At 39.1% G+C, this 24,481-nt stretch overlaps 2 protein-coding genes across 2 annotated transcripts in view; both read left to right on the top strand.

The window, feature by feature from the left end:
• Window positions 1-1,213: 1,213 nt before the first annotated feature.
• Window positions 1,214-24,481, top strand: part of LOC134822103 (succinate dehydrogenase cytochrome b560 subunit, mitochondrial-like) — a 45,590-nt gene continuing 22,322 nt past the window's right edge. The window contains exon 1 of the mRNA XM_063832998.1: window positions 1,214-1,227. The gene's annotated coding sequence lies outside the window, so the exon portion shown is untranslated. The remainder of the gene's footprint in view (window positions 1,228-24,481) is intronic.
• LOC134821631 (tol-Pal system protein TolA-like) lies at window positions 11,448-12,130 on the top strand. The gene is made up of 2 exons (XM_063832332.1): window positions 11,448-11,511; window positions 11,631-12,130. Exons 1-2 carry the CDS (start codon window positions 11,448-11,450, stop codon window positions 12,128-12,130), a joined length of 564 nt encoding a protein of 187 aa, XP_063688402.1.

Below are 24,481 nucleotides of genomic sequence, written 5' to 3'. Positions count from 1 at the left end.
CCAAGAGGACAGCGCAAGCCGGTGAGCTGTACACTGGGCACGCGCGCGTAATAATAGAGCTCAAACAGGTAATAGACCCCGCGAGCATATAGAATCAGGATTTTACAGGATGTGGGCAGCCGGCCCTGTGAAGGTGATGGATGCATGCAAATCTGAGGGCTTGAAGCGAGTGTATTGTGGAGCTAGCGTACTCTGATAAGTGAAGTAGCCCGAACCAGGTAGCTCACCTGCTCCGCATCGCGGGGGGCCGCTCCAGTTTACAGATGTACATGCGGAGATATGTCGACGCTCGTGAGTGAATGGGGAATAGCTGATTTGTGCGAAGGTAATGTGTGGGTTATGATGGTGCTATTACTTTAGAAGTTCTAAGCTTGTAGAATGTGTTGCAAAAACCATCCTAATTGAGGTTTATTGGTTGGCGTATGTAGTGAACTAGTGGGGTTTGACGATGAAAGAGCGCTAAGATAATTTTGGGAATGTAGTATGGGCAGATTCAAGGTTGATGGAGATAATTAAAACAACGAATATAACTGCAATTGTAAAAAGTAATAGCAAATATTTGTAAGTGAATCTCGATTGTATGTGAATCCTCTTTATCGACACTAGGCAGAGTATGATGCTGAGGCAAAGTTCGGGACTGATCTGGTATCATCTTCCTTGAGTTTACTAATCAGATCAACCTGGAGTGATGGAACGTTTCAATTATGTGGATTTGTCGTAATCTCGTGGATTAGTCGTAAGCTCGCGCGCGCGCAGGCTCGCGCGCGCACTAAATTTTCTGTTTAAAAAATGACGACTATTAGGTTGCTACGTCCTTGAGTTGTATGGCGTTCGCGCGTTACGTTTAATGCGGGAAATTTGAAGGACGGATTTAACCGGTTTGAGTAACTGGATTTGATTGAAGTTGTGTTTGGTGGAGCAAGGCGGTAGGTTCGTTTTTTAGGGGTGATTGGTGGGAGTGTTCTAACCTGGTGGTGGTGGAGGAACTGCTAATACCGGATGAAGGGGTACCCTGGAGGCAGTGATTGGATCTCTACTGGTTTGGAGAGTGGGAGTCCTTTATTTAGGTTGTCTGATGAATATCTGTGTCAAGTCGTCAATCTGGAATAACTCGAGTTTTAGTAATTTATAAAGTGGGCTGTAACATTGCGTTCCAGCCCTGAGAGGGAAAATAAACTAGTAAGAAGATGTAATTATTGGAAAATTGATGCAGATTACATTTATTGACTGATCAGAACAAGGAATAATGTTATGTGGAGTCCAACTTGTAGTTATTCATCTCATGTGATGGTTTAGCGAAGATTTCTGGATCGGAGTAGTATGATGCAGATATCAGATTTCGTAGTGCTGATCCATTGTGTTGATGTACTGCTGCTTAAACTGGTTTCCACGTATGTATGTCACAAGGGTAGCCGGGGTACTCGAATCCTAGATCTCTAGCTTTGTGTTCGCCGTAGAGTGGAGAGTGGATATCCATAGTGCTGTGTACCTGTGTAGGGTTGAAATTCCAAGGTTGCTGAAATGATGATGGTGTTAGAGAAAGACGCAAGGTGTAACATGCGTTACACCGTGGTAAGAAAGGCATTATGGTAGCAGAGAATGCATTATGACAGGAGAATGAGCGAAAGTAATGCAAATGAAAAAAAGGACCGAATTGACGAGGTGATTGAGTGAGTGAGATGCTGCATTGCTACTGGCTGACTCGCCAGCAACAATGCAAGTCCAAGAAGAAAGAAGGAGAGACACTGTCCGTTATCTGGGTGAGCCACCACCGACAGTGCTCCCACTTATGTGGGGCTGAGGGTGTTGGCTCCAAGAACCAGCCGTGAGCGAACAGCGCCTGTCCCCCTCTATGGTTAACTTGAGAGTAACAGGACTATGCCATTCTCCAGGCCAATCCGTTCAGTAACCAGCTGACCCAGCACCACCTCTGATGGAAGATGTGGTTCGGATTGGACTTCGCTAGGATTTGTCAGTTTTTCTGTAGACACTAATGCTCCCTCGAGGAAAGACATGAGCCCCGGCGAAACTGACCAAAAACGTGGCAGGGATTCTCACCCTACAGGGTTCCGCCTAATAACTCAACAACCTGACGTCTGAGGACTTTGAAACTACGTTCTATCCCACTCAATGCGATGATTCTGAACATTTGTATGCCCAAGTTTAGTTCCTAACTCTAATCAGAAGCCGAGTTATTTTGATTTTAAGTGTCGACTCGCGACTCGCGAGAGCGTAAATATTATGGTGTGGGCCTAATAACTCAACAACCTGACGTCTGAGGACTTTTAAACTACGTTCTACCCCACTCAATGTGATGATTGTGAACATTTTGCTGCCCGAGTTTTGCTCCCAACTTCAATTGGAAGCTGAGTTATTTTGATTTTAAGCGCTGCAATCGCTACCCGCGAGAGCGTAAAAACAGGTTAGGGCCTAATAACTCAACAACCTGACATCTGAGGACTTTGAAATTGTGGTCTACCCTACTCAATGCGATGATTCTGAACATTTTTATGCCCAAGTTTAGTTCCTAACTCTAATCAGAAGCCGAGTTATTTTGATTTTAAGTGTCGACTCGCTACTCGCGAGAGCGTAAATATAATGGTGTGGGCCTAATAACTCAACAACCTGACGTCTGAGGACTTTGAAACTACGTTCTACCCCACTCAATGTGATGATTGTGAACATTTTGCTGCCCGAGTTTTGCTCCTAACTTCAATTGGAAGCTGAGTTATTTTGATTTTAAGCGCTGCAATCGCTACCCGCGAGAGCGTAAAAACAGGTTGGGGCCTAATAACTCAACAACCTGACATCTGAGGACTTTGAAATTGTGGTCTACCCTACTCAATGTGATGATTCTGAACATTTTAATGCCCAGGATGAGCACGTAGCTCAATCAGAAGCCGAGATATCTCGTATTTAGTGTGAAAATCAAGACTCGCGAGGGTAAATAAGGGTGTGGTCACATAACTCAACAACCCGATGTCTGTTGACGTTAAAGTTATGCTCTACCCCCCTAAATGTGATGATTCTAAACAACTTTAAAGCCAAGCTGAGCTTCTAATTCCAATTAGAAGCGGAGTTATTTTGATTCTAAAGTTGCAAAAGCACCAAAAAAGGGCGTGGTCAATTGCGCAAAACTGCCCCATAGCCAAAATTTCTACCCAAGCCATATTTGTTTCTAATGGGTCCCTTGAGGTATTCCAAGTCTCAAACCCCGGGGCGGAAGTTATATAGACGGGAATGTCGTCAGATCCATGACTAATAGAGGATTCTATGAAGCCCTACAAAGTAACAAAGTAAGTAACTATCAAAATGAACTCAATGCCACGTGGAACAACGAATGGAACCAACCCTCAAATCGGCTGTGCTTCTGAAATTCCTGTAAATGAAACAGAAAGAACTGATCCAGCCATAGGCATAACAGAGAACAATGCTAGACAGGATTGGACACTGATTGAAAAGCGCAGAAAAGAGAAAATACCGCGACTAATAACAAACGAAAATGTTTATTAGTGCATGATCACTTTTTCGAAAGTTCGAAGACTTAGCGAGTTCGAATTTCACATCAGATTTCTACACTGATCGACATAAAGTGAAGTCCATCAGCAGTATTCTCAGTCAAGGTGGGCTGATCTCCAAGGCGCGAAATATAAAATCAGACCTTACTTATATTCACGCTGAACTGGAAGATTTGAATAAAAACAAAATCACCTTAAAAGACCTCATTGCAAACTACAAAAAACTTGTATATAACCTATTGGAATCTACATCAGCTAAAGTATATGTGTTTCTCTGATGATCCCAATACCAGACCTAAATGAAGACATAGTATATGTTAACAAAGAAGTTTCGAACTTTGTCTCGTATTTAAGAAGGCGAGGAAACTTTGCAAACAGAATATACTACTCTTGTAACAAACGTCTGGGAGGTTTCATTATACAAAAGTAACCAACTCCCAAAATAGAGACCTCTCTAATAACGAGAACGGAAAGAGGATACTCTGGTTAAGGCTTAAAGATTGCCTATATAGATGCCTTGACCTACCGAACCCTAGGCCTAGCCCACTCTTAAAGGAACGGACTCTAAATGAATATAACACACAGATTGCCTCCTGTCGCACAAAAGGTCACTATGATCGAAAGCCTCCCAATTAATCATGGAACATCCACGACTCGGTTATGAGCCAAGAAGGGCCCAAAATGGAATACAGTGACTTTGTCGACATCCTGGCACAAAGCAGTGTCTTTGCCTGCAAGAAACCAAACAGGACTTTTTTCTCCCCAACTATGAGTGCTTCAACAGCACAAGAAAAGCCTCTCGATCGGGTGGAATTTTTATCGGGGTACGCATCGCTCAATTTCAAAACAAATAAAGCTAGTCAAAACAAATTGCCCTGACCTGATGACCTCCAAGCTATTACTTTCTATCCAAATGATATGGAAAACAGGTTCACCATCATCAATGTCTACGACTCACCAGAGCAGTCGCCGTACAAATCAAAACGCAAGGCTAGAAATGGATCCCCTTACATGACAACTTTAGAGCACCTCCTTGATTTCAAAGCTCAAAACCCCGATCTTGGCAAGATCTTGCTAGTGGGCGACCTGAATGCTCGTACTGGAAATACCAACTTCGACTTTGAAGAAGATTACTCTAACACTGAACCAAATGAAATCAAAAAACTAGCGGGAGAGTAAGCAGGGATCAAGTACTTAACTCCAGGGGTAACCTATTGCTTGTAATCGACCTCGCTTGTAATCGACTATCGGTGCTGAAAGGGAATACACTGGGAGAAATCCTTGGGGAATATACATCTGTCAACTACAATGGTGGCAGTCACCACTGAATTGTTGGAATCAGTGCTGTCATTCCACGCCCCACGGGCAGAATTTTAACAAATTCTCTGACCACAAGCCGTGCATCTTGATCTGCAAAATAAAGCACAAAGACAACTTTGTTGATGCAGAGGATCTACTTGAAACACTAGAAGACGCACCTAAAAAATGCCAAAGGGATAATGAGGACGAGAAACTTCAATTTCAGTTTCATGCGATCCAAAATTCGCCAGAATTTGTTCAGAAAATAACCCGAATCGCGGAAACCGGCCAGTGCACAGACAGAAAACTTACCTGGGGACCTCAGGCTATTATGTTCATAAACATAAAGATTCGGCGGAATGACAGGCTGAGCGCGGCCCAGTAAACAGAGAACAAGTTTTGTGTCTTAATGAAGAACTCGTATCTATCTTCCAGAACATTGCCGATGTAATTCTTCCGACAAAGGGTACGAGGAACAAGCCAGATAGGATAATAGCGGGCGGAAAAAGAAAAAGGAGACAAAGAATCAAAGTTTACCCCTGGGGAACATCCGTAGTGACGCCTCTGCAAAAAACTCGGGGAACAGATTGACTTTTAACATTTTAAAACCAGATACTCGGGAACAGATTGAGTTGTGACTGAAATACCTTAAGTTGTATTGATCTGAAAGTTTTTGTTTCTAAAGAAATTTAACAGTAAGGCAAAATGTCTCATTGAATACAAGAAAGAGATCCCTTCATCGGCCTCCCATCTACCACAGCCCGCTACTTCTGCCTACTGTCACCTGGCTTTGTACTTGAGTTCAACAAATTCGTGAGTAACAAGTTCACAGATTTGAGAGAATTCGTTGTTTCCAGCGTAATGGTATTTTCGGCAGGGCACTCGGCATGCTGTTTCTTGAACAGTTGCTATTCAAGACAGTACTACTGAACAACAGTTCTTTTTATATTGGGGAAGTAGAAAATGTTTCCTTGTATGTAAGCTAAAAGTAAGAACACTTTATGGAAGGCGTAGGATCTATATGAGAAGTACGTACGGTACTGGACTTAAAGTACGTACGGTACAGCAACTTTTAAAGGTACGTACCGTACAGGCCCTATAGGGTACAGCCTCTTTTGGGGAAAATGTAACTTTTTTCAAAGTCAGTACTTGCAATGTTCGTTTAGTATTATCATAATTTTATTTGAGGTAGTAGTCGAAGAGAAACATGAATTATTAAGGTAATAAATTAACAGTGAGAGATAATAATGAGCAGTGACATATAAAATCAATCAGTATCACATTTTAATGTGCTTTTTGGAGTAAATAAACACTAGTTTTTCAGCAAGCTGAGGCTTCAGCCTCAGCCTTCTTTTATTCTTCTTTTATTCATAAGATATTCGTAGTCTCTAAAGTTTGTTTCACACAATGGGGATGCGCTCAAAATGCTCTCCGATCTACGCCGGATAACCCCCTTCATATATCACGGTCCCGCATCAGGGTTCGCAGTTCCTCTTTAGATATTGTCTCAACTTCCTTCAGTAATCAGTAATAAACAAATAGCTTTGTTGTGCTTTACCGTCTAAAGGTTCCTATAACATAAAAATAAATAATTCATAACTTTTTATGAGTGGTTAACTTTATTCAATAAAGTCAACTATCTGTTTATTAGGCATCAAACTGTCTTGAAAGGTTTTTATAAGATGCTCATAAAGCAATCCATCGGTTTGTCTTTAATATGAAGAATTTTATAAAACATATACATCATATATATACAGCATGAGAGTAGGCCTGGCCATCTCGAAGTGATAATAATAATTAAATGTTTCGCAGATTGGCAATTGATCGGTGTAGTTGGTGTTGTACACACTGCACTGATAACGATATCACGTTGAACGTGTAATGTAAATATAGTGTGGATACATGCGAATATATATTCTAAATAACTGATAAACTAAGTAAGTTCAGCTTCTCTTGGTACTATAGTTTATAAATAACAGAAACAGGAAACATTTCAAGTAAAATTCGTCAGACAATGTGCTCAATAACTCTTCAACTTGGCTCATATTTAACATTATATAATATTTGACCAAAACCCATAATTATGGGTAGAGTGGACACTGACAGCGCTCCACTCTACCCATAATTATGGGTTTTGGTCAAATATCATCTCTTTTTGATTATAAATATAATGTAAGGGTACTTTACAAAGCCGAAATGTAAACTCATAACTTCATTAATATTATTAAAGAGGTGATTTCACGATTTCGGAATTTAACCTTTGAAAACATTTCCTTGCGTTTAGGTAGGCATATCTGTTGATAACTGACTGAATATGACACTTTTTACTCAATCAAGTCGATATTAAATTCATATATATAATGCCATTTAAATGTCGTGGGAAAGAATTTATTCGAAATAAGAAATGAGAAAAATTCTCACCTTTCGCACGTGCAAACTTTGAGCGGACGTTGCGTGCGCATCCAATATCAAATCACCGTAAAATTTTGCATCTTCGTATTTTATATCTAGTTTAATAAGTGTGGAAAGTTTCAGAATATTTCAGGAAGAACTCTTATCACAACGGGACTCCAAAGCTGATAAAAATAGTGAAAATACCAATTTTCAGTGATTTTAGCAATTTTCTATCATTTTGGGCGTGTCCTCACGTGTGCAACTTTTTTATTTTCAACTTTAAAACTAGCCTATGACACAATTTAGACCTTTAGGAAGCAAAATTGAGCTTCACAACCCAAGGGATGGCTCAACACCAGAGAATACTAGAACGTAAAATTAGCGTTTTTATAAAATTATTCTTTAAAAAAGCATAAACTTCAATAGCGAATATCTTTATGAAGGAGCAAGCTAGAAAAACTTTCAAAATCAATCAGTATCACATTTTAATGTGCTTATCGGAGTAAATAAACACTAGTTTTTCAGCAAGCTGAGGCTTCAGCCTCAGCCTTCTTTTATTCTTCTTTTATTCATAAGATATTCGTAGTCTCTAAAGTTTGTTTCACACAATGGGGATGCGCTCAAAATGCGCTCCGATCTACGCCGGATAACCCCTTCATATATCACGGTCCCGCATCAGGGTTCACAGTTCCTCTTTAGATATTGTCTCAACTTCCGTCAGTAATCAGTAATAAACAAATAGCATTGTTGTGCTTTACCGTCTAAAGGTTCCTATAACATAAGAATAAATAATTCATAACTTTTTATGAGTGGTTAACTTTATTCAATAAAGTCAACTATCTGTTTATTAGGCATCAAACTGTCTTGAAAGGTTTTTATAAGATGCTCATAAAGCAATCCATCGGTTTGTCTTTAATATGAAGAATTTTATAAAACATATACATCATACATAATACATCATCTGACTGTCTAATATTTTACAAGTAAACTAAGTAAGTTCAGCTTCTCTATAGTTTATTAATAACAGAAACAGGAAACATTTCAAGTAAAAGTCTTTAGACAATGTGTTCAATAACTCTTCAACTTGGCTCATATTTAACATTATATAATATCTATATATAAATGGAATATAAATAGCATGGAGCTATGTTGTAAAGGGATATTAATATAAGGCGAGAGTCAAGACGATATATAAAATGTATATACATAATGATTAGTTGTTGCTTGGTGTCCCAAAGAGTACTCAACTGCAATGAAGCAGGAGCATTTATCACAATGCTGGCAAGCATTACCGTCGCCCTTATATTCACAATACTATTTACCCCATATACTAGTATATCCCCTTTATTGTTTTCCAGGCATTAAGACTCATCGAAAGTAGTTCAGCAGGTATATTTAAGTTCAAAACATTCTAATTCAATGTTAAAGATGACAGGAATAAGAAATAGTTATGTGGAGGTTTTTAAGAAATTTGAGCAAAATACGCGCCAGCATGTTATACGAAATTAGGTAAAAAACCCAAAATCGCCATATTCAGGTGCCTTAAAAACCATGTTAAAATTGAGTTAGAGATCTGAAACTTTGCAGGGCGTCTAGACCTTGTCCAAATCGACTGTAAAAAAAATTTCATGTTTCAGGAGTATTGGGAAGTGGGTTTTCTGGAACCCCTGTTTTACAACAGATTGTCGTGAAGTATATATATATATATATATATATATATATAGACGCTTTTGCAGTCAATTGTAGCCTACATTTAAGTGTCCGTAGATTCAAAAGTATAAAAGATACAGTCATTTCGAACCACAGGTTTTAAAGATAATTGTTTATACTTTAGTTTACATTATATCAAAAAATAATTTATCTTCATCATCATCACTTGATGACGTCATCAAATTAAGTGTTTTTAAACTTGATTTTTGACAAAGTAACAACTTTTCAAATCGATTTTAAACCATTAAGGAGTAATTTTATTCAAAATCTGAGATCATTTTCTCCTTAGATAATTGTTCAAGCATTCTGAAAATCTACCGAAAAAGTTTCTTACTTTGCTCCTTCATAAAGATATTCGCTATTGAAGTAAGTGCTTTTTTGAAGAATAATTTTATAAAAACACAAAAGTTGTGAATTAGTATTCTCTGGTGTTGGGCCATCCCTTGGGTTGTGGAGCTCAATTTTGCTTTTTAAAGGTCTAAATTGTGTTATAGGCTAGTTTTAAAGTTGAAAATCAAAAAGTTGCACACGTGGGGACACGCCCAATTTGATAGAAAATTGCTAAAATTACTGAAAATTGCTGTTTTCACCATTTTTATCAACTTTGGAGTCCCGTTGTGATCCAAGTTCTATATGAAATCTTCTGAAACTTTGCATGCTTATTAAACTATACATAAAATACTGCTACGCAAAAATTTACGGTGATTAAATATTGTATCCGCACGCAACGTCCGCTCAAAGTTTGCACGTGCGAAAGGTGAGAATTTTGCTCATTCGTGATTTCGAATAAATTCTGCTTTCCCACGATATTTAAATGGCATTATATATGAATTTAATGCCAACTTGAATGAGTAAAAAGTGCCATATTCAGTCAGGTAAAATTTCGAAATCGATGAAATTACCTCCTAATTATTAATATAAATATTAATGAAGTTATGAGTTTACATTTCGGCTTTGTAAATTATCCTGACATTATAATCAAAAAGAGATGATATTTGACCAAAACCCATAATCATGGGTAGAGTGTACCGCTGCCAGTGTCTCTCTTTTCCAAACAAAAGGAAATGATATTAATTTGAATAACCGTCCGAAAATGCAAATTGATACCGAGAATGAAATCGGTCGCTCGCTTTTTCCAATCAATAAGCTTTATATTACAATTCGTTAGCCGTGATCGAATGGAAAAAGCGAGCGACCGATTTCATTCTCGGTATCAATTTGCATTTTCGGACGGTTATTCAAATTAATATCATTTCCTTTTGTTTGGAAAAGAGAGACACTGGCAGCGGTACACTCTACCCATGATTATGGGTTTTGCTCAAATATTTCAAACGAAGAGAAACACTCAAATTGGCGGACAAACGATCAGTTTCATGATATGTAGAAAACAATACCAATCCTCAGTGCCAAATAAGAATAATGAATTTAAGAGATATGATGCTCCTTAATAAAATACTTTTTATCGATTTAAATTATGGTCAAGTGACAGGATATAAAACATTTTCAAAATTTCCAAAAACTTCAAAACATTGTTGATTGTTCTCGTCCAAATTTTAGAATTGTCTGTGAAGTAGGATATCTTTTGTTTTAAAAGTTGTTAAGTGCGTTGGCCTTCGTGAAGTTCGCCTGCAATGTAGTTATCAAGGAAATCAAGACTACTGAACAGTTAGGTGGACGGTAGAGCACGCAGATAATAGATTTTGTCAGTTCACATTTGCAGATAAGAGCTTGGCATATTTGTTCATCATATGTTTCAACATGAGTTATGGGGAGTTGGTCATGTGAATAGAGTAGAACTCCCCCGCCAACCCTAGCGTTTCTATCACTTCTGAACAGTGAATATCCAGGAATTTCAAGTTGTGCATCTTCAATATAAGAATATAGCCTATAGGACTTCAGCCAGGTCTCTATTAGGACAACAAATGGGACACAATGATGTTTTGCGTGTTCTTCGGCGAGTTGTTGGGCTAGATATGAGACCTTCCACTTAGATGTACTTGAAGCGCTAGGGTTGAAAGATTGTACATTTAACAGCCAGACACGGGAAGTTGATGCCAGTTCGTTGTCTGCTGGATCGGGTGCGGCTGTTGGTGATGATGAGGGGGAAGGTATTGATGAAATGTTGGTGGCATGTGACCTGGGGGATGTTGGGGAAGAACTGTTTGATCACATGATGTTGACTGAGGCTCGGAACAATTGATGTAAGTTTGCTCTCTTGACTCGCTAATTCGCTAATTCGCTAGTTCATAATTATATTTAAGTTTAAAGTGGTTTTTTAGGCACCTAAATATAGGACGATTTTGGGGTTTGTATTGCGAGTGTATAATCTTGCAAGTACAATGAGTATTAAAAATAGCAGTATACAAATAGCAATGTTAAATGTTTATAAAAGTCTCCCTCAGAATCAATTTTCATGATTCCAACCACCTATAAACTTATAAATAATGGACCATCGCAGTGAAACATAATTATTTACTAATATTATTTGATATTGATAACGTTTAAGCGCCGGTTCAAACTTACAAGATGAAGGTATTCCTGCTTTTCCTAGTCACCGCTGCTGTTCTGTACTCCGCTACTGCAACTGAAGGTAAGAAAATATGAACATAAATTTTTTATTCAATTGGAATTAATGTCGTTGGTAAAATGTAAATTGTGTATCATTATAATGTAGCATATACATTATTTTAAAATAATTTCTTATTTCAGAAGCTGAAAACCCACACCACCGACACCACCCACATCCACACCCACACCCACACCCACATCCACACCCACACCGCGGAAACCCACGTGCTGCTGCTAAGAGGGCTGCTGCTAAAAAGGCTGCTGCTCTTAAAAAGAAACGTGCTGCTGCTAAGAGGGCTGCTGCTAAGAGGGCTGCTGCTAAAAAAGCTGCTGCTCTTAAAAGGAAACGTGCTGCTGCTAAGAAGGCTGCTGCTAAAAGGGCTGCTGCTAAGAGGGCTGCTGCTCTTAAAAGGAAACGTGCTGCTGCTAAAAGGGCTGCTGCTCTTAAAAGGAAACGTGCTGCTGCTAAAAGGGCTGCTGCTAAGAGGGCTGCTGCTAAGAGGACTGCTGCTAAGAGAGCTGCTGCTAAGAGGGCTGCTGCCGCTAGGGCCCGCCGTCACCACCCACACCCACACCCACACCCACACCCACACCCACACCCACACCACCACCACGGACACCGAGGACACCCCGGACAGTAAGAACAGTAAGAACATAACGAAACTACAAAGGACAAGACAACGACTGAGGATAACAACACTCTACCGTTGTACTTTACTCGAGATGATGGAACACTTACATTTTCATTTATAAACTTTTTGTGGCATATCTGTATGTTTATACTTATAGTCATTTGAGATTGTGAAGTAAGCTGTTCAAACATTATGCATTAACTATTTTGTGTCTTACTTGTCATTTTCGCCCTTGAATTTAGCCATAATCCAATTAATAATATCATATGATCACACAGCGTTATTAATTTTGTTTATGAACCACCGCAAAAGTGATGGTAAACTTTGATCACACGCATTTTTAGATCGGAACAATAAAAAACATGTTATTGATTGCAGTCGTATTTTGGAAGGTTTTAATACTTTCAACACCAAAGATCTATCCATAAGCGCACTCAAAACACAAATAGTCATGTTTACCTGGAATAAGAAATGGACACTATGGTGGTGGGTAACACCACTATAGGTCTATCCAAATCTGCCAAATTCCTAGGAGTGACCCTCGACAGCAAGCTCAATTTCAATGAACATATCACCAATACCACCAAAAAAGCTACGGCATCCCTTATGCAATGTAGAAGAGCTGTCGGCCCCACTTGGGGTATGAGCCCCAAAACATGCAAATGGATGTATACTTTATATCATACTTTTCCTGAGAGGTGAAGCAGCAAAGGGCACTGCCAGGCTTCAAGCCTATGGTAGCCTAACCCTCGAATCTATCGCCCCCAGAAAAGGTACCATCACAACTCCCACCACTATCAACAAACAATTCATGGTAGACCTCAACAGTCAACATACCACCCAAAGAAGAGAGAGACCTATTTATACCAACCATGATGCTTGAACGACGCTTCACGGTCACCACTCCTGGAGCTGACAACATTGAATATAGAGGCTCACTTTAAAACACCATCGACAAAATCCCCAGTGAAACGGTCACCTGCTACACAGACGGGTCACGCACAGACTCAGGTAGCGGGGCTGGTTATATTATCACCACTGACAACAACAACACTACACTAGAGGAAAGATCATTCAAGCTTCCCGATTATTGCACCGTTTATCAAACAGAACTCACCGCCATCATCGAAGCTTGTAAATATCTATCTACTTATACCAACACACACATCATCATATGGTCAGACAGTCTCTCCTCTATTCAAGCTATATCCTCACCCTCAACGAGGAGTAGCACTGCTAGAGACTGTTACGACACCCTCAATACACTCGGATCCACTAACACCTTAGAGATTAGATGGATAGCAGCACACATCGGATTGTGGGGTAATGAAAAAGCAGACGAGCTGGCCAAAAACGGCACAACCAGTAAATCCACTTTGAAGTGCCCAATTCCACAATCTTACATCAAACGCCTTATCGACGACAAAGTCACCAAAGCTTAATCAAGAATCATGGATTACTGATGGTCCCAGACACACTAAACTAACACTTGGACACAAAAACATCAACATCATCAAAAATCTCAACACTACACTCAGTAACAACAGACAAAATTACAGAACTGCAGTGCACCTCATCACGGGCCATTGTGGCCTCAACAAACACCTACACACCATTCGCAAATCAGACACAAGTGGTTGTCCTAAATGCGGCGACGAAGAGGAGACTGTCTCACACTTTCTCGCACAGTGCCCGGCTATTGCCCAAATAAGAGGTCAATATTTCCGGGACTATACTACCTCTCTGTCAATGACATATTCGACAACCAACACATCTCCACCATTGTCAACTTTGCAAACCACACTAAACGCTTAATGGTGCCAGAGGAGTTGGACCATACCGGTGTAACATAGCGACTACTCAAACACCGTCTTATTTTGCCTCTCTCTTACACACTCAACCAACACTTAAGCGTTCATCTATGACACACCCCACAACACTTACCATCATCCCAAAGAGGGGGGGGGGGGGGGGGGGGGGCAAAAGTCAGTGTACATACGTTTGCTCTTATATAATTATAACCACGGCCGTGATTTATATTTGAGACTTGTTTCTTTGCAGATGACATACCGTACTTTAACTTAAACGAATTCGAGGATTCTTTCGCCAAAATTTGAAAATTCGAATATTTTAGACCACATCCATTCAATACTAAATCACCTATATTGTTTTTTCCAAACATGCTGGACGCCCCATTTTTCACAATAATGTAGATCTTAATTGATGCATCTGATCTGAAAAAACAAATGATGCGAAACGGATTTGAAATAACAAAGTTATCAAGCATTTTGTTAATCTTGATCTGATTATGTTACCCCTGGGGTTAAGTACTAATTGATTCCTGCTTACTCTCCCGCTAGTTTTTGGATTTCATCTGGTTCAGTGTTAGAGTAATCTTCTTCAAAGTCGAAGTTGTTGTTTCCAGTACGAGCATTCAGGTCGCCCACTAGCAAGATCTTGCCAAGATCGGGGTTTTGAGCTTTAAAGTCAAGGAGGTGCTCTAAAGTTGTCATGTAAGGGGATCCATTTCTAGCCTTGCGTTTTGATTTGTACGACGACTGCTCTGGTGAGTCGTAGACATTGATGATGGTGAACCTGTTTTCCATATCATTGGGATAGAAAGTAATAGCTTGGAGGTCATCAGGTCAGGGCAATTTGTTTTGACTAGCTTTACTTGTTTTGAAATTGAGCGATGTACCCCGATACAAATTCCACCAGATCGAGAGGCTTTTCTTGTGCTGTTGAAGCACTCTTAGTTGGGGAGAAAAAAGTCCTGTTTGGTTTCTTGCAGGCAAAGACACTGCTTTGTGCCAGGATTTTTACAAAGTCACTGTATTCCATTTTGGGCCATACAAGTTTTTTGTAGTTTGCAATGAGGTCTTTTGGGGTGATTTTGTTTTTATTCAACCCTGTCCAGCATTGTCCTCTGTTATGGCTGCACAGCCGAATTGAGGGTTGGTTCCATTCGTTGTTCCACGTGGCATTGGGTTCATTTTGATAGTGACATTGACTTTTTCTGGGTCTGGCATCTAAGTCTCAGTAGATAGAAGTTGATTGACATGGTGGTATGTTCCCGGGCCATAGTTGATGGGGAATTTTAATTGTTAATGAAGACCCTACTAAGCCATTACTGGTGAAGCAGTGCTATCATGTCCATCTCGATGTTGGATCGTCAGAAACTACAACCTGGTTTGAGGTCGATGATAGCGACTTCAAGGCACTTTTTAAAGTGATATGTGCTACAAAGTATAGTAACGACACAACAAAATGCTGTAACTTTGTACACACTGGCAACTTGGAGTCATTCCACAACTTAAAATTGATGTATCTGCCCAAATCAACTGGTTTCACGATGACAACGACCATTATCATGACCATGTTGACTGCGATACAAAGCAGAGTGTACCTTGAGCAGAAGAACTCTGCCAAGGTACACCACTTAGCACAGTGGTCTCGTGCCAGCAAGAAGCACGTGGAAAAGAAGAGGACAGAGTATGACGCTGTCTCCTTCAAGAAGACCATCATCGGCGAGGTCAACAGCAACCTCATCTCTAATGCTGTACTGGACATGGACCTGACACCTTCTTCTTCGTAGGGGGCTGTGGTCAATATCACTAATGGTAAGATCGTGACCACTGTAAGATAGAGCATTGGAGCCCTGTGCTTACCCCGGTAAAATTAATAAATCAAGAAAAAAAAATGTTTAGATTTTGTTTTCTTTGCATTTAGTAAATCGTTTAGTTGCTTGTATGAAGCCGATGATCCTTGGTAGTGAGAATTTGTCCACTATGTCTGTCACGCTAAGATAAAATGAGTCAAAGTATCCTCCTCGTTGGTAAGACCATTTCGGGCACTGGCCAATAAAGTGGTTCATAGTCTCCTCCTCCATGAGACAGTGTGGACAAATTTTGGGGACCGTTGTCGGCTTGAACTTATTAATGGGGTAGTTTAGTTCACAATGTCCAGTAAGGAATTGTGTTGCTGTTCTTGTGCTCTCTTTGCCAAGTTTCGGGATTGATCTGGCGAACTTATGTCTCCATACTCGTTTGAAGTGAGTGTTGGGCAACGTTCTCCATCTTTCCCTCATTTTCCGATGACTTATACTCCGCAGCGCTCCCTTCCATAATACCTTTGGCATTGGTAGTTGCACATGAGCGGAGTCCAAGTTATCGGAGCCTTTTTTGGCAAGAGAGTCTGCCTTTTCGTTACCATCATAGCCTTTATGAGCTGGAATCCATCGTAGTAGGACTTGATTGTCCGTTGCTAGTTGGTTCAGCTCACTTATTGCCATGCTGGTGCTTTTTGATTTGACTTAGATATTGCTCATTGCCATTATTGTGTGAACAATTTTTCGGGAAACTCTACGGTGTGAGACTCTACGGCGTGAGACTTTACGACGTGAGAGTAATTGTCATATTTTCGATAAAAACATATCTTATTCTTATATTTAACTAGGATGCCTGTGGTCACAGAGAGTGTTCTTTGAAAGTCAGTTTGTACTTTGTATCACATAAAGGTTCATAAAGGTTGGGAGGCTATAGTTGTAAATGCCTCAAGCTCCCAGTTCTACTGTCTGGAGCTTGCAAGCCCATCCGTTGGCTTCTATCTCTTCTGTCAGCTGCTGATATCTCTTCATCTTTCGCTTCTCTTGATCAGCAAAGTTCTGCTCATTTCCACAAGTTAGCGCCATTAGATAAACCTTCTTTGCTTTATCTGAACTAGCAGGAACCCGTATAACCCTAAAATAGTGTCAAGACTCAAGAGACTAAATAATTATTACCTATTTAATTCGCGTTTTTGACACCACTTGGGGGTTCAAGTTTTGGGCTCTAAAACTCCTATTCCTTGGCCAATTTTTTATTTTTTCATGCTGATTTGGAGGCCATTAAAGCATTTGACCCAGTCAAAAAAGTATCAGTTGTATATCTTTTACGGTTTTTGCGGAAAGTCGCGTTAAAGTTGATGCCGTGGTGTCAGTAAAATGGTACGGATAAACACATCCATATATATCGTCTCGCTTTATATATAGTAAGATAGATCACTACATCAGGTCTTAGTGCTTTAGTGGTGTAGCTGCAATGTGCCGCGGGAAGTTCCTCTGTCTCTCATCCTCATCAAATATTATCTTCCAGTCGTTGGCATCTGAAAAGAAATATCTTTGGGTCTTATGATGAGTTGGGTCAGCTAAGGTAACCTTCTCGCGCTTATTGCCTGCCTTGTGAAAGACCGACGGTGCCCTCTTCGATTCCTTGGCGATGTCGGAGTTAAACTCTTCAATCTGTGATGAAACAGTCTTCATGATTTCACGTAAACAGTCTTCATGATTTCACGTCTTTGCCTATAAGGCAAAGACAAAATTAAAACATCTTTTAATGTAAACCACACTAAACTAAGTAGAAGCAGAAACCATACAATCAACAATACATGTACGTAAGTATAATGAACGTTAGTAATAGTACAGACTACAGTGCCATAATCAACCAAAATGAAACAGATCCTAGAAAGGTAAAGATCAAGACATAAAATGGAGTACGGTAAAAATAAAAGCCAATGTGTCTTGCAATACAAAGTGAAGACAAATGGAAAGAAACAAACATCAAACTGATTATATAAAATATAAATGATTCTTTAACATTTGCTTGAAACAATTGGTATCATTACTACATCTCAACATGAACATGAACATCAGTACAGTGGAAGTTAATTTTTGTTTTAAAGCAATCGTGAAAATAATATATAGATTTAAAGTACAAATGTGTGCACCTTAACTTAAAATACTTACCATTAAAATCGATACGAAATCAGCATTTGAAAATGTACACAGAATTACGGTTGATTCACGATTTAGATCCTTTACAGCTCGGTGAGGCCCAGTGGTGCATTTCGCCGATCTAGCGAAGTGGTTGAGAGATCATAAGCATTATTGGATTTGATTGACGTTGTCAACCCATCGAGATCGTTGCTCAACGATCATGCGAAGCTTGTAGGTTTACAACCTACCAGGACGCGCGCCGTGTTGGACTCGTCGACGGAACAAATATTTTACGAGTATCACCCGTTAATGCGAAGCAAAAATGCTAGTTCGCGCGGCGCGTCGAAGCGGCGAAGTCTTCCAATATGGGATGCGCGGTGCGACCTAATAGTACATCGCGCAACAAAACCGGTTCTTGGTTAACCAAGAACGGTGATCAAAATTTAATTGCACTTTTCTGAAAAGATAGAAATTAACTTTTATTTGAACTAATAAGTTTTATTGGTATATTAGCAAAATTTGCATGCATATAGCTGTAATTAAATTTGCATTGATCACGATGTCAATTATTTTTGTATCACGTTGCGACCCCCACGGTCGTTTCACTATGGTCCTGACGATACAGGGGGAGCCGCGCACTCGTGCGCGGCTTGTATCACGTGGTGACCCCCACGGTCGCTTCACTATAGTGTCGTCTTCGACGATACAGGGGGAGCCGCGCACTTTGTGCGCGGTGGGTCATACAACGTATGACAATGCGCGGCGGGTGATCATACAACGTATGACAAAATTATTTGGAGCTCGGCGAGGCCTTGGCCTTTCTCTAACCAAAGCCCTCTCGCTTGCAGTAGCGCGCGTGAAACAAGCGCGTCACGCAGTCAGCAGTACGGCAGTACGCGTATACACATGGCTATGTGAAGGTGAGGCCCAGTCGAGCGTGCTAAATCAAATCACTTTACAGTCGATCTTCGAAATTGTTCTTAAAGGGCCCCCGACAATTGAAACCAACTTCAATCGATGTATTTTCAAACTTTGATTCACAATGCATCAATCCTTCGCATCTCGCCGATCTGCATACGTGTGGTTGCGAGAAGATGCGCGGCGCGGCCCAGTAGTGCATCGCGCTACAATTCAATTTCAGACGATGATTACGAACCATCCCCACATGATATAGCATAGGGTTAAAATGCTCCCCTGACATGCATGGACGAGATACTGGCAAAATTTGTATCACGTCGTGACCCCACGGTTACTGGGCCGCGCTCAGCCTGTCATTCCGCCGAATCTCTATTCTATATGTTAATGAACATTTGCTCTAACCAGAGCCCTCTCGCTTGCAGTAGCGCGCGACCGCCGTAGGCGGCAAAAGAGGGCTCTATAGACAGCCACAAACTGGCACCACAAATCGTGGTGCCTGATTTCCTCCCATATTTCTGATGCCGCGCGGGACGTGTCAGTCATTTTTAGTCATGTCCGTGGATTGTGATTGTAATATCGGAAAACAATATTTTCTCATTGGATTTGATTTTTGTAGAGAGCTAATATACCTTCTTTGATCATGCACTCCATTTAACAAATTTTGCTTGTTCCTTTGTTTGTTGCAATCATTCGGTTGATCATTCGGCGGATGCTCCAAAGGGCCGGGACATATTTTAATGTTGAATTCTCAATAACCAGCAGACTTGTTACCTGCAGTTACCTTGCTACACTTTTGTCATTTCAATTGGACTTTAGATTTATTTTCTCATTGGATTAGATTTTTGTAGGGAGCTAATATACCTTCTTTGATCATGCACTCCATTTAACAAATTTTGCTTGTTCCTTTGTCTGTTGCAATCATTCGGTTGATCATTCGGCGGATGATCCAAAGGGCCGGGACATATTTTAATGTTGAATTCTCAATAACCAGCAGACTTGTTACCTGCAGTTACCTTGCTACACTTTTGTCATTTCAATTGGACTTTAGATTTATTTTCTCATTGGATTAGATTTTTGTAGGGAGCTAATATACCTTCTTTGATCATGCACTCCATTTAACAAATTTTGCTTGTTTCTTTGTCTGTTGCAATCATTCGGTTGATCATTCGGCGGATGATTCAAAGGGCCGGGACATATTATAATGTTAAATTCTCAATAACCAGCAGACTTGTTACCAGTTACCTTACTACACTTTTGTCATTTGCAATTGGACTTTAGATTTATTTTCTCATTGGATTAGATTTTTGTAGGGAGCTAATATACCTTCTTTGATCATGCACTCCATTTAACAAATTTTGCTTGTTCCTTTGTTTGTTGCAATCATTCAGTTGATCATTCGGCGGATGATTCAAAGGGCCGGGGCATATTATAATGTTAAATTCTCAATAACCAGCAGACTTGTTACCAGTTACCTTACTACACTTTTGTCATTTGCAATTGGACTTTAGATTTATTTTCTCATTGGATTAGATTTTTGTAGGGAGCTAATATACCTTCTTTGATCATGCACTCCATTTAACAAATTTTGCTTGTTTCTTTGTCTGTTGCAATCATTCAGTTGATCATTCGGCGGATGATTCAAAGGGCCGGGACATATTTTAATGTTAAATTCTCAATAACCAGCAGACTTGTTACCTGCAGTTACCTTGCTACACTTTTGTCATTTGCAATTGGACTTTAGATTTATTTTCTCATTGGATTAGATTTTTGTAGGGAGCTAATATACCTTCTTTGATCATGCACTCCATTTAACAAATTTTGCTTGTTCCTTTGTTTGTTGCAATCATTCAGTCGATCATTCGGCGGATGATTCAAAGGGCCGGGACATATTATAATGTTAAATTCTCAATAACCAGCAGACTTGTTACCAGTTACCTTACTACACTTTTGTCATTTGCAATTGGACTTTAGATTTATTTTCTCATTGGATTAGATTTTTGTAGGGAGCTAATATACCTTCTTTGATCATGCACTCCATTTAACAAATTTTGCTTGTTCCTTTGTCTGTTGCAATCATTCGGTTGATCATTCGGCGGATGATCCAAAGGGCCGGGACATATTTTAATGTTGAATTCTCAATAACCAGCAGACTTGTTACCTGCAGTTACCTTGCTACACTTTTGTCATTTCAATTGGACTTTAGATTTATTTTCTCATTGGATTAGATTTTTGTAGGGAGCTAATATACCTTCTTTGATCATGCACTCCATTTAACAAATTTTGCTTGTTTCTTTGTCTGTTGCAATCATTCGGTTGATCATTCGGCGGATGATTCAAAGGGCCGGGACATATTATAATGTTAAATTCTCAATAACCAGCAGACTTGTTACCAGTTACCTTACTACACTTTTGTCATTTGCAATTGGACTTTAGATTTATTTTCTCATTGGATTAGATTTTTGTAGGGAGCTAATATACCTTCTTTGATCATGCACTCCATTTAACAAATTTTGCTTGTTCCTTTGTTTGTTGCAATCATTCAGTTGATCATTCGGCGGATGATTCAAAGGGCCGGGGCATATTATAATGTTAAATTCTCAATAACCAGCAGACTTGTTACCAGTTACCTTACTACACTTTTGTCATTTGCAATTGGACTTTAGATTTATTTTCTCATTGGATTAGATTTTTGTAGGGAGCTAATATACCTTCTTTGATCATGCACTCCATTTAACAAATTTTGCTTGTTTCTTTGTCTGTTGCAATCATTCAGTTGATCATTCGGCGGATGATTCAAAGGGCCGGGACATATTTTAATGTTAAATTCTCAATAACCAGCAGACTTGTTACCTGCAGTTACCTTACTACACTTTTGTCATTTGCAATTGGACTTTAGATTTATTTTCTCATTGGATTAGATTTTTGTAGGGAGCTAATATACCTTCTTTGATCATGCACTCCATTTAACAAATTTTGCTTGTTCCTTTGTTTGTTGCAATCATTCAGTTGATCATTCGGCGGATGATTCAAAGGGCCGGGGCATATTATAATGTTAAATTCTCAATAACCAGCAGACTTGTTACCAGTTACCTTACTACACTTTTGTCATTTGCAATTGGACTTTAGATTTATTTTCTCATTGGATTAGATTTTTGTAGGGAGCTAATATACCTTCTTTGATCATGCACTCCATTTAACAAATTTTGCTTGTTTCTTTGTCTGTTGCAATCATTCAGTTGATCATTCGGCGGATGATTCAAAGGGCCGGGACATATTTTAATGTTAAATTCTCAATAACCAGCAGACTTGTTACCTGCAGTTACCTTGCTACACTTTTGTCATTTGCAATTGGACTTTAGATTTATTTTCTCATTGGATTAGATTTTTGTAGGGAGCTAATATACCTTCTTTGATCATGCACTCCATTTAACAAATTTTGCTTGTTCCTTTGTTTGTTGCAATCATTCAGTCGATCATTCGGCGGATGATTCAAAGGGCCGGGACATATTATAATGTTAAATTCTCAATAACCAGCAGACTTGTTACCAGTTACCTTACTACACTTTTGTCATTTGCAATTGGACTTTAGATTTATTTTCTCATTGGATTAGATTTTTGTAGGGAGCTAATATACCTTCTTTGATCATGCACTCCATTTAACAAATTTTGCTTGTTCCTTTGTCTGTTGCAATCATTCGGTTGATCATTCGGCGGATGATCCAAAGGGCCGGGACATATTTTAATGTTGAATTCTCAATAACCAGCAGACTTGTTACCTGCAGTTACCTTGCTACACTTTTGTCATTTCAATTGGACTTTAGATTTATTTTCTCATTGGATTAGATTTTTGTAGGGAGCTAATATACCTTCTTTGATCATGCACTCCATTTAACAAATTTTGCTTGTTTCTTTGTCTGTTGCAATCATTCGGTTGATCATTCGGCGGATGATTCAAAGGGCCGGGACATATTATAATGTTAAATTCTCAATAACCAGCAGACTTGTTACCAGTTACCTTACTACACTTTTGTCATTTGCAATTGGACTTTAGATTTATTTTCTCATTGGATTAGATTTTTGTAGGGAGCTAATATACCTTCTTTGATCATGCACTCCATTTAACAAATTTTGCTTGTTCCTTTGTTTGTTGCAATCATTCAGTTGATCATTCGGCGGATGATTCAAAGGGCCGGGGCATATTATAATGTTAAATTCTCAATAACCAGCAGACTTGTTACCAGTTACCTTACTACACTTTTGTCATTTGCAATTGGACTTTAGATTTATTTTCTCATTGGATTAGATTTTTGTAGGGAGCTAATATACCTTCTTTGATCATGCACTCCATTTAACAAATTTTGCTTGTTTCTTTGTCTGTTGCAATCATTCAGTTGATCATTCGGCGGATGATTCAAAGGGCCGGGACATATTTTAATGTTAAATTCTCAATAACCAGCAGACTTGTTACCTGCAGTTACCTTGCTACACTTTTGTCATTTGCAATTGGACTTTAGATTTATTTTCTCATTGGATTAGATTTTTGTAGGGAGCTAATATACCTTCTTTGATCATGCACTCCATTTAACAAATTTTGCTTGTTCCTTTGTTTGTTGCAATCATTCAGTTGATCATTCGGCGGATGATTCAAAGGGCCGGGACATATTATAATGTTAAATTCTCAATAACCAGCAGACTTGTTACCAGTTACCTTACTACACTTTTGTCATTTGCAATTGGACTTTAGATTTATTTTCTCATTGGATTAGATTTTTGTAGGGAGCTAATATACCTTCTTTGATCATGCACTCCATTTAACAAATTTTGCTTGTTCCTTTGTTTGTTGCAATCATTCAGTTGATCATTCGGCGGATGATTCAAAGGGCCGGGGCATATTATAATGTTAAATTCTCAATAACCAGCAGACTTGTTACCAGTTACCTTACTACACTTTTGTCATTTGCAATTGGACTTTAGATTTATTTTCTCATTGGATTAGATTTTTGTAGGGAGCTAATATACCTTCTTTGATCATGCACTCCATTTAACAAATTTTGCTTGTTTCTTTGTCTGTTGCAATCATTCAGTTGATCATTCGGCGGATGATTCAAAGGGCCGGGACATATTTTAATGTTAAATTTTGAATAACCAGCAGACTTGTTACCAGTTACCTTATTACACTTTTGTCATTTGCAATAGTACATTTGTTAAATGTTGTCAAGGTGTCAATTTTCTCTAATTTTAATTGTATTTTGGACAAGTGTTTTGTTGAGAAACACTTATATAAGCGAACCTACCCCAATATTGATTAGCAAACAGTATTTTATTGATTAACTCCCTAAATTATTTCCAGTCGACCAGCAGACTTGTTACCTGCAGTTACCTTGCTACACTTTTGTCATTTGCAATTGGACTTTAGATTTATTTTCTCATTGGATTACATTTTTGTAGGGAGCTAATATACCTTCTTTGATCATGCACTCCATTTAACAAATTTTGCTTGTTTCTTTGTCTGTTGCAATCATTCAGTTGATCATTCGGCGGATGATTCAAAGGGCCGGGACATATTATAATGTTAAATTCTCAATAACCAGCAGACTTGTTACCAGTTACCTTACTACACTTTTGTCATTTGCAATTGGACTTTAGATTTATTTTCTCATTGGATTAGATTTTTGTAGGGAGCTAATATA

Source organism: Bolinopsis microptera, chromosome 10, assembly GCF_026151205.1.
Source record: "Bolinopsis microptera isolate Bmic1 chromosome 10, MBARI_Bmic_1.0, whole genome shotgun sequence".
Lineage (NCBI taxonomy): Eukaryota > Metazoa > Ctenophora > Tentaculata > Lobata > Bolinopsidae > Bolinopsis > Bolinopsis microptera.
Note: the sequence above shows the minus strand (reverse complement) of the source record. Positions and strands in the feature narration are given on the sequence as shown.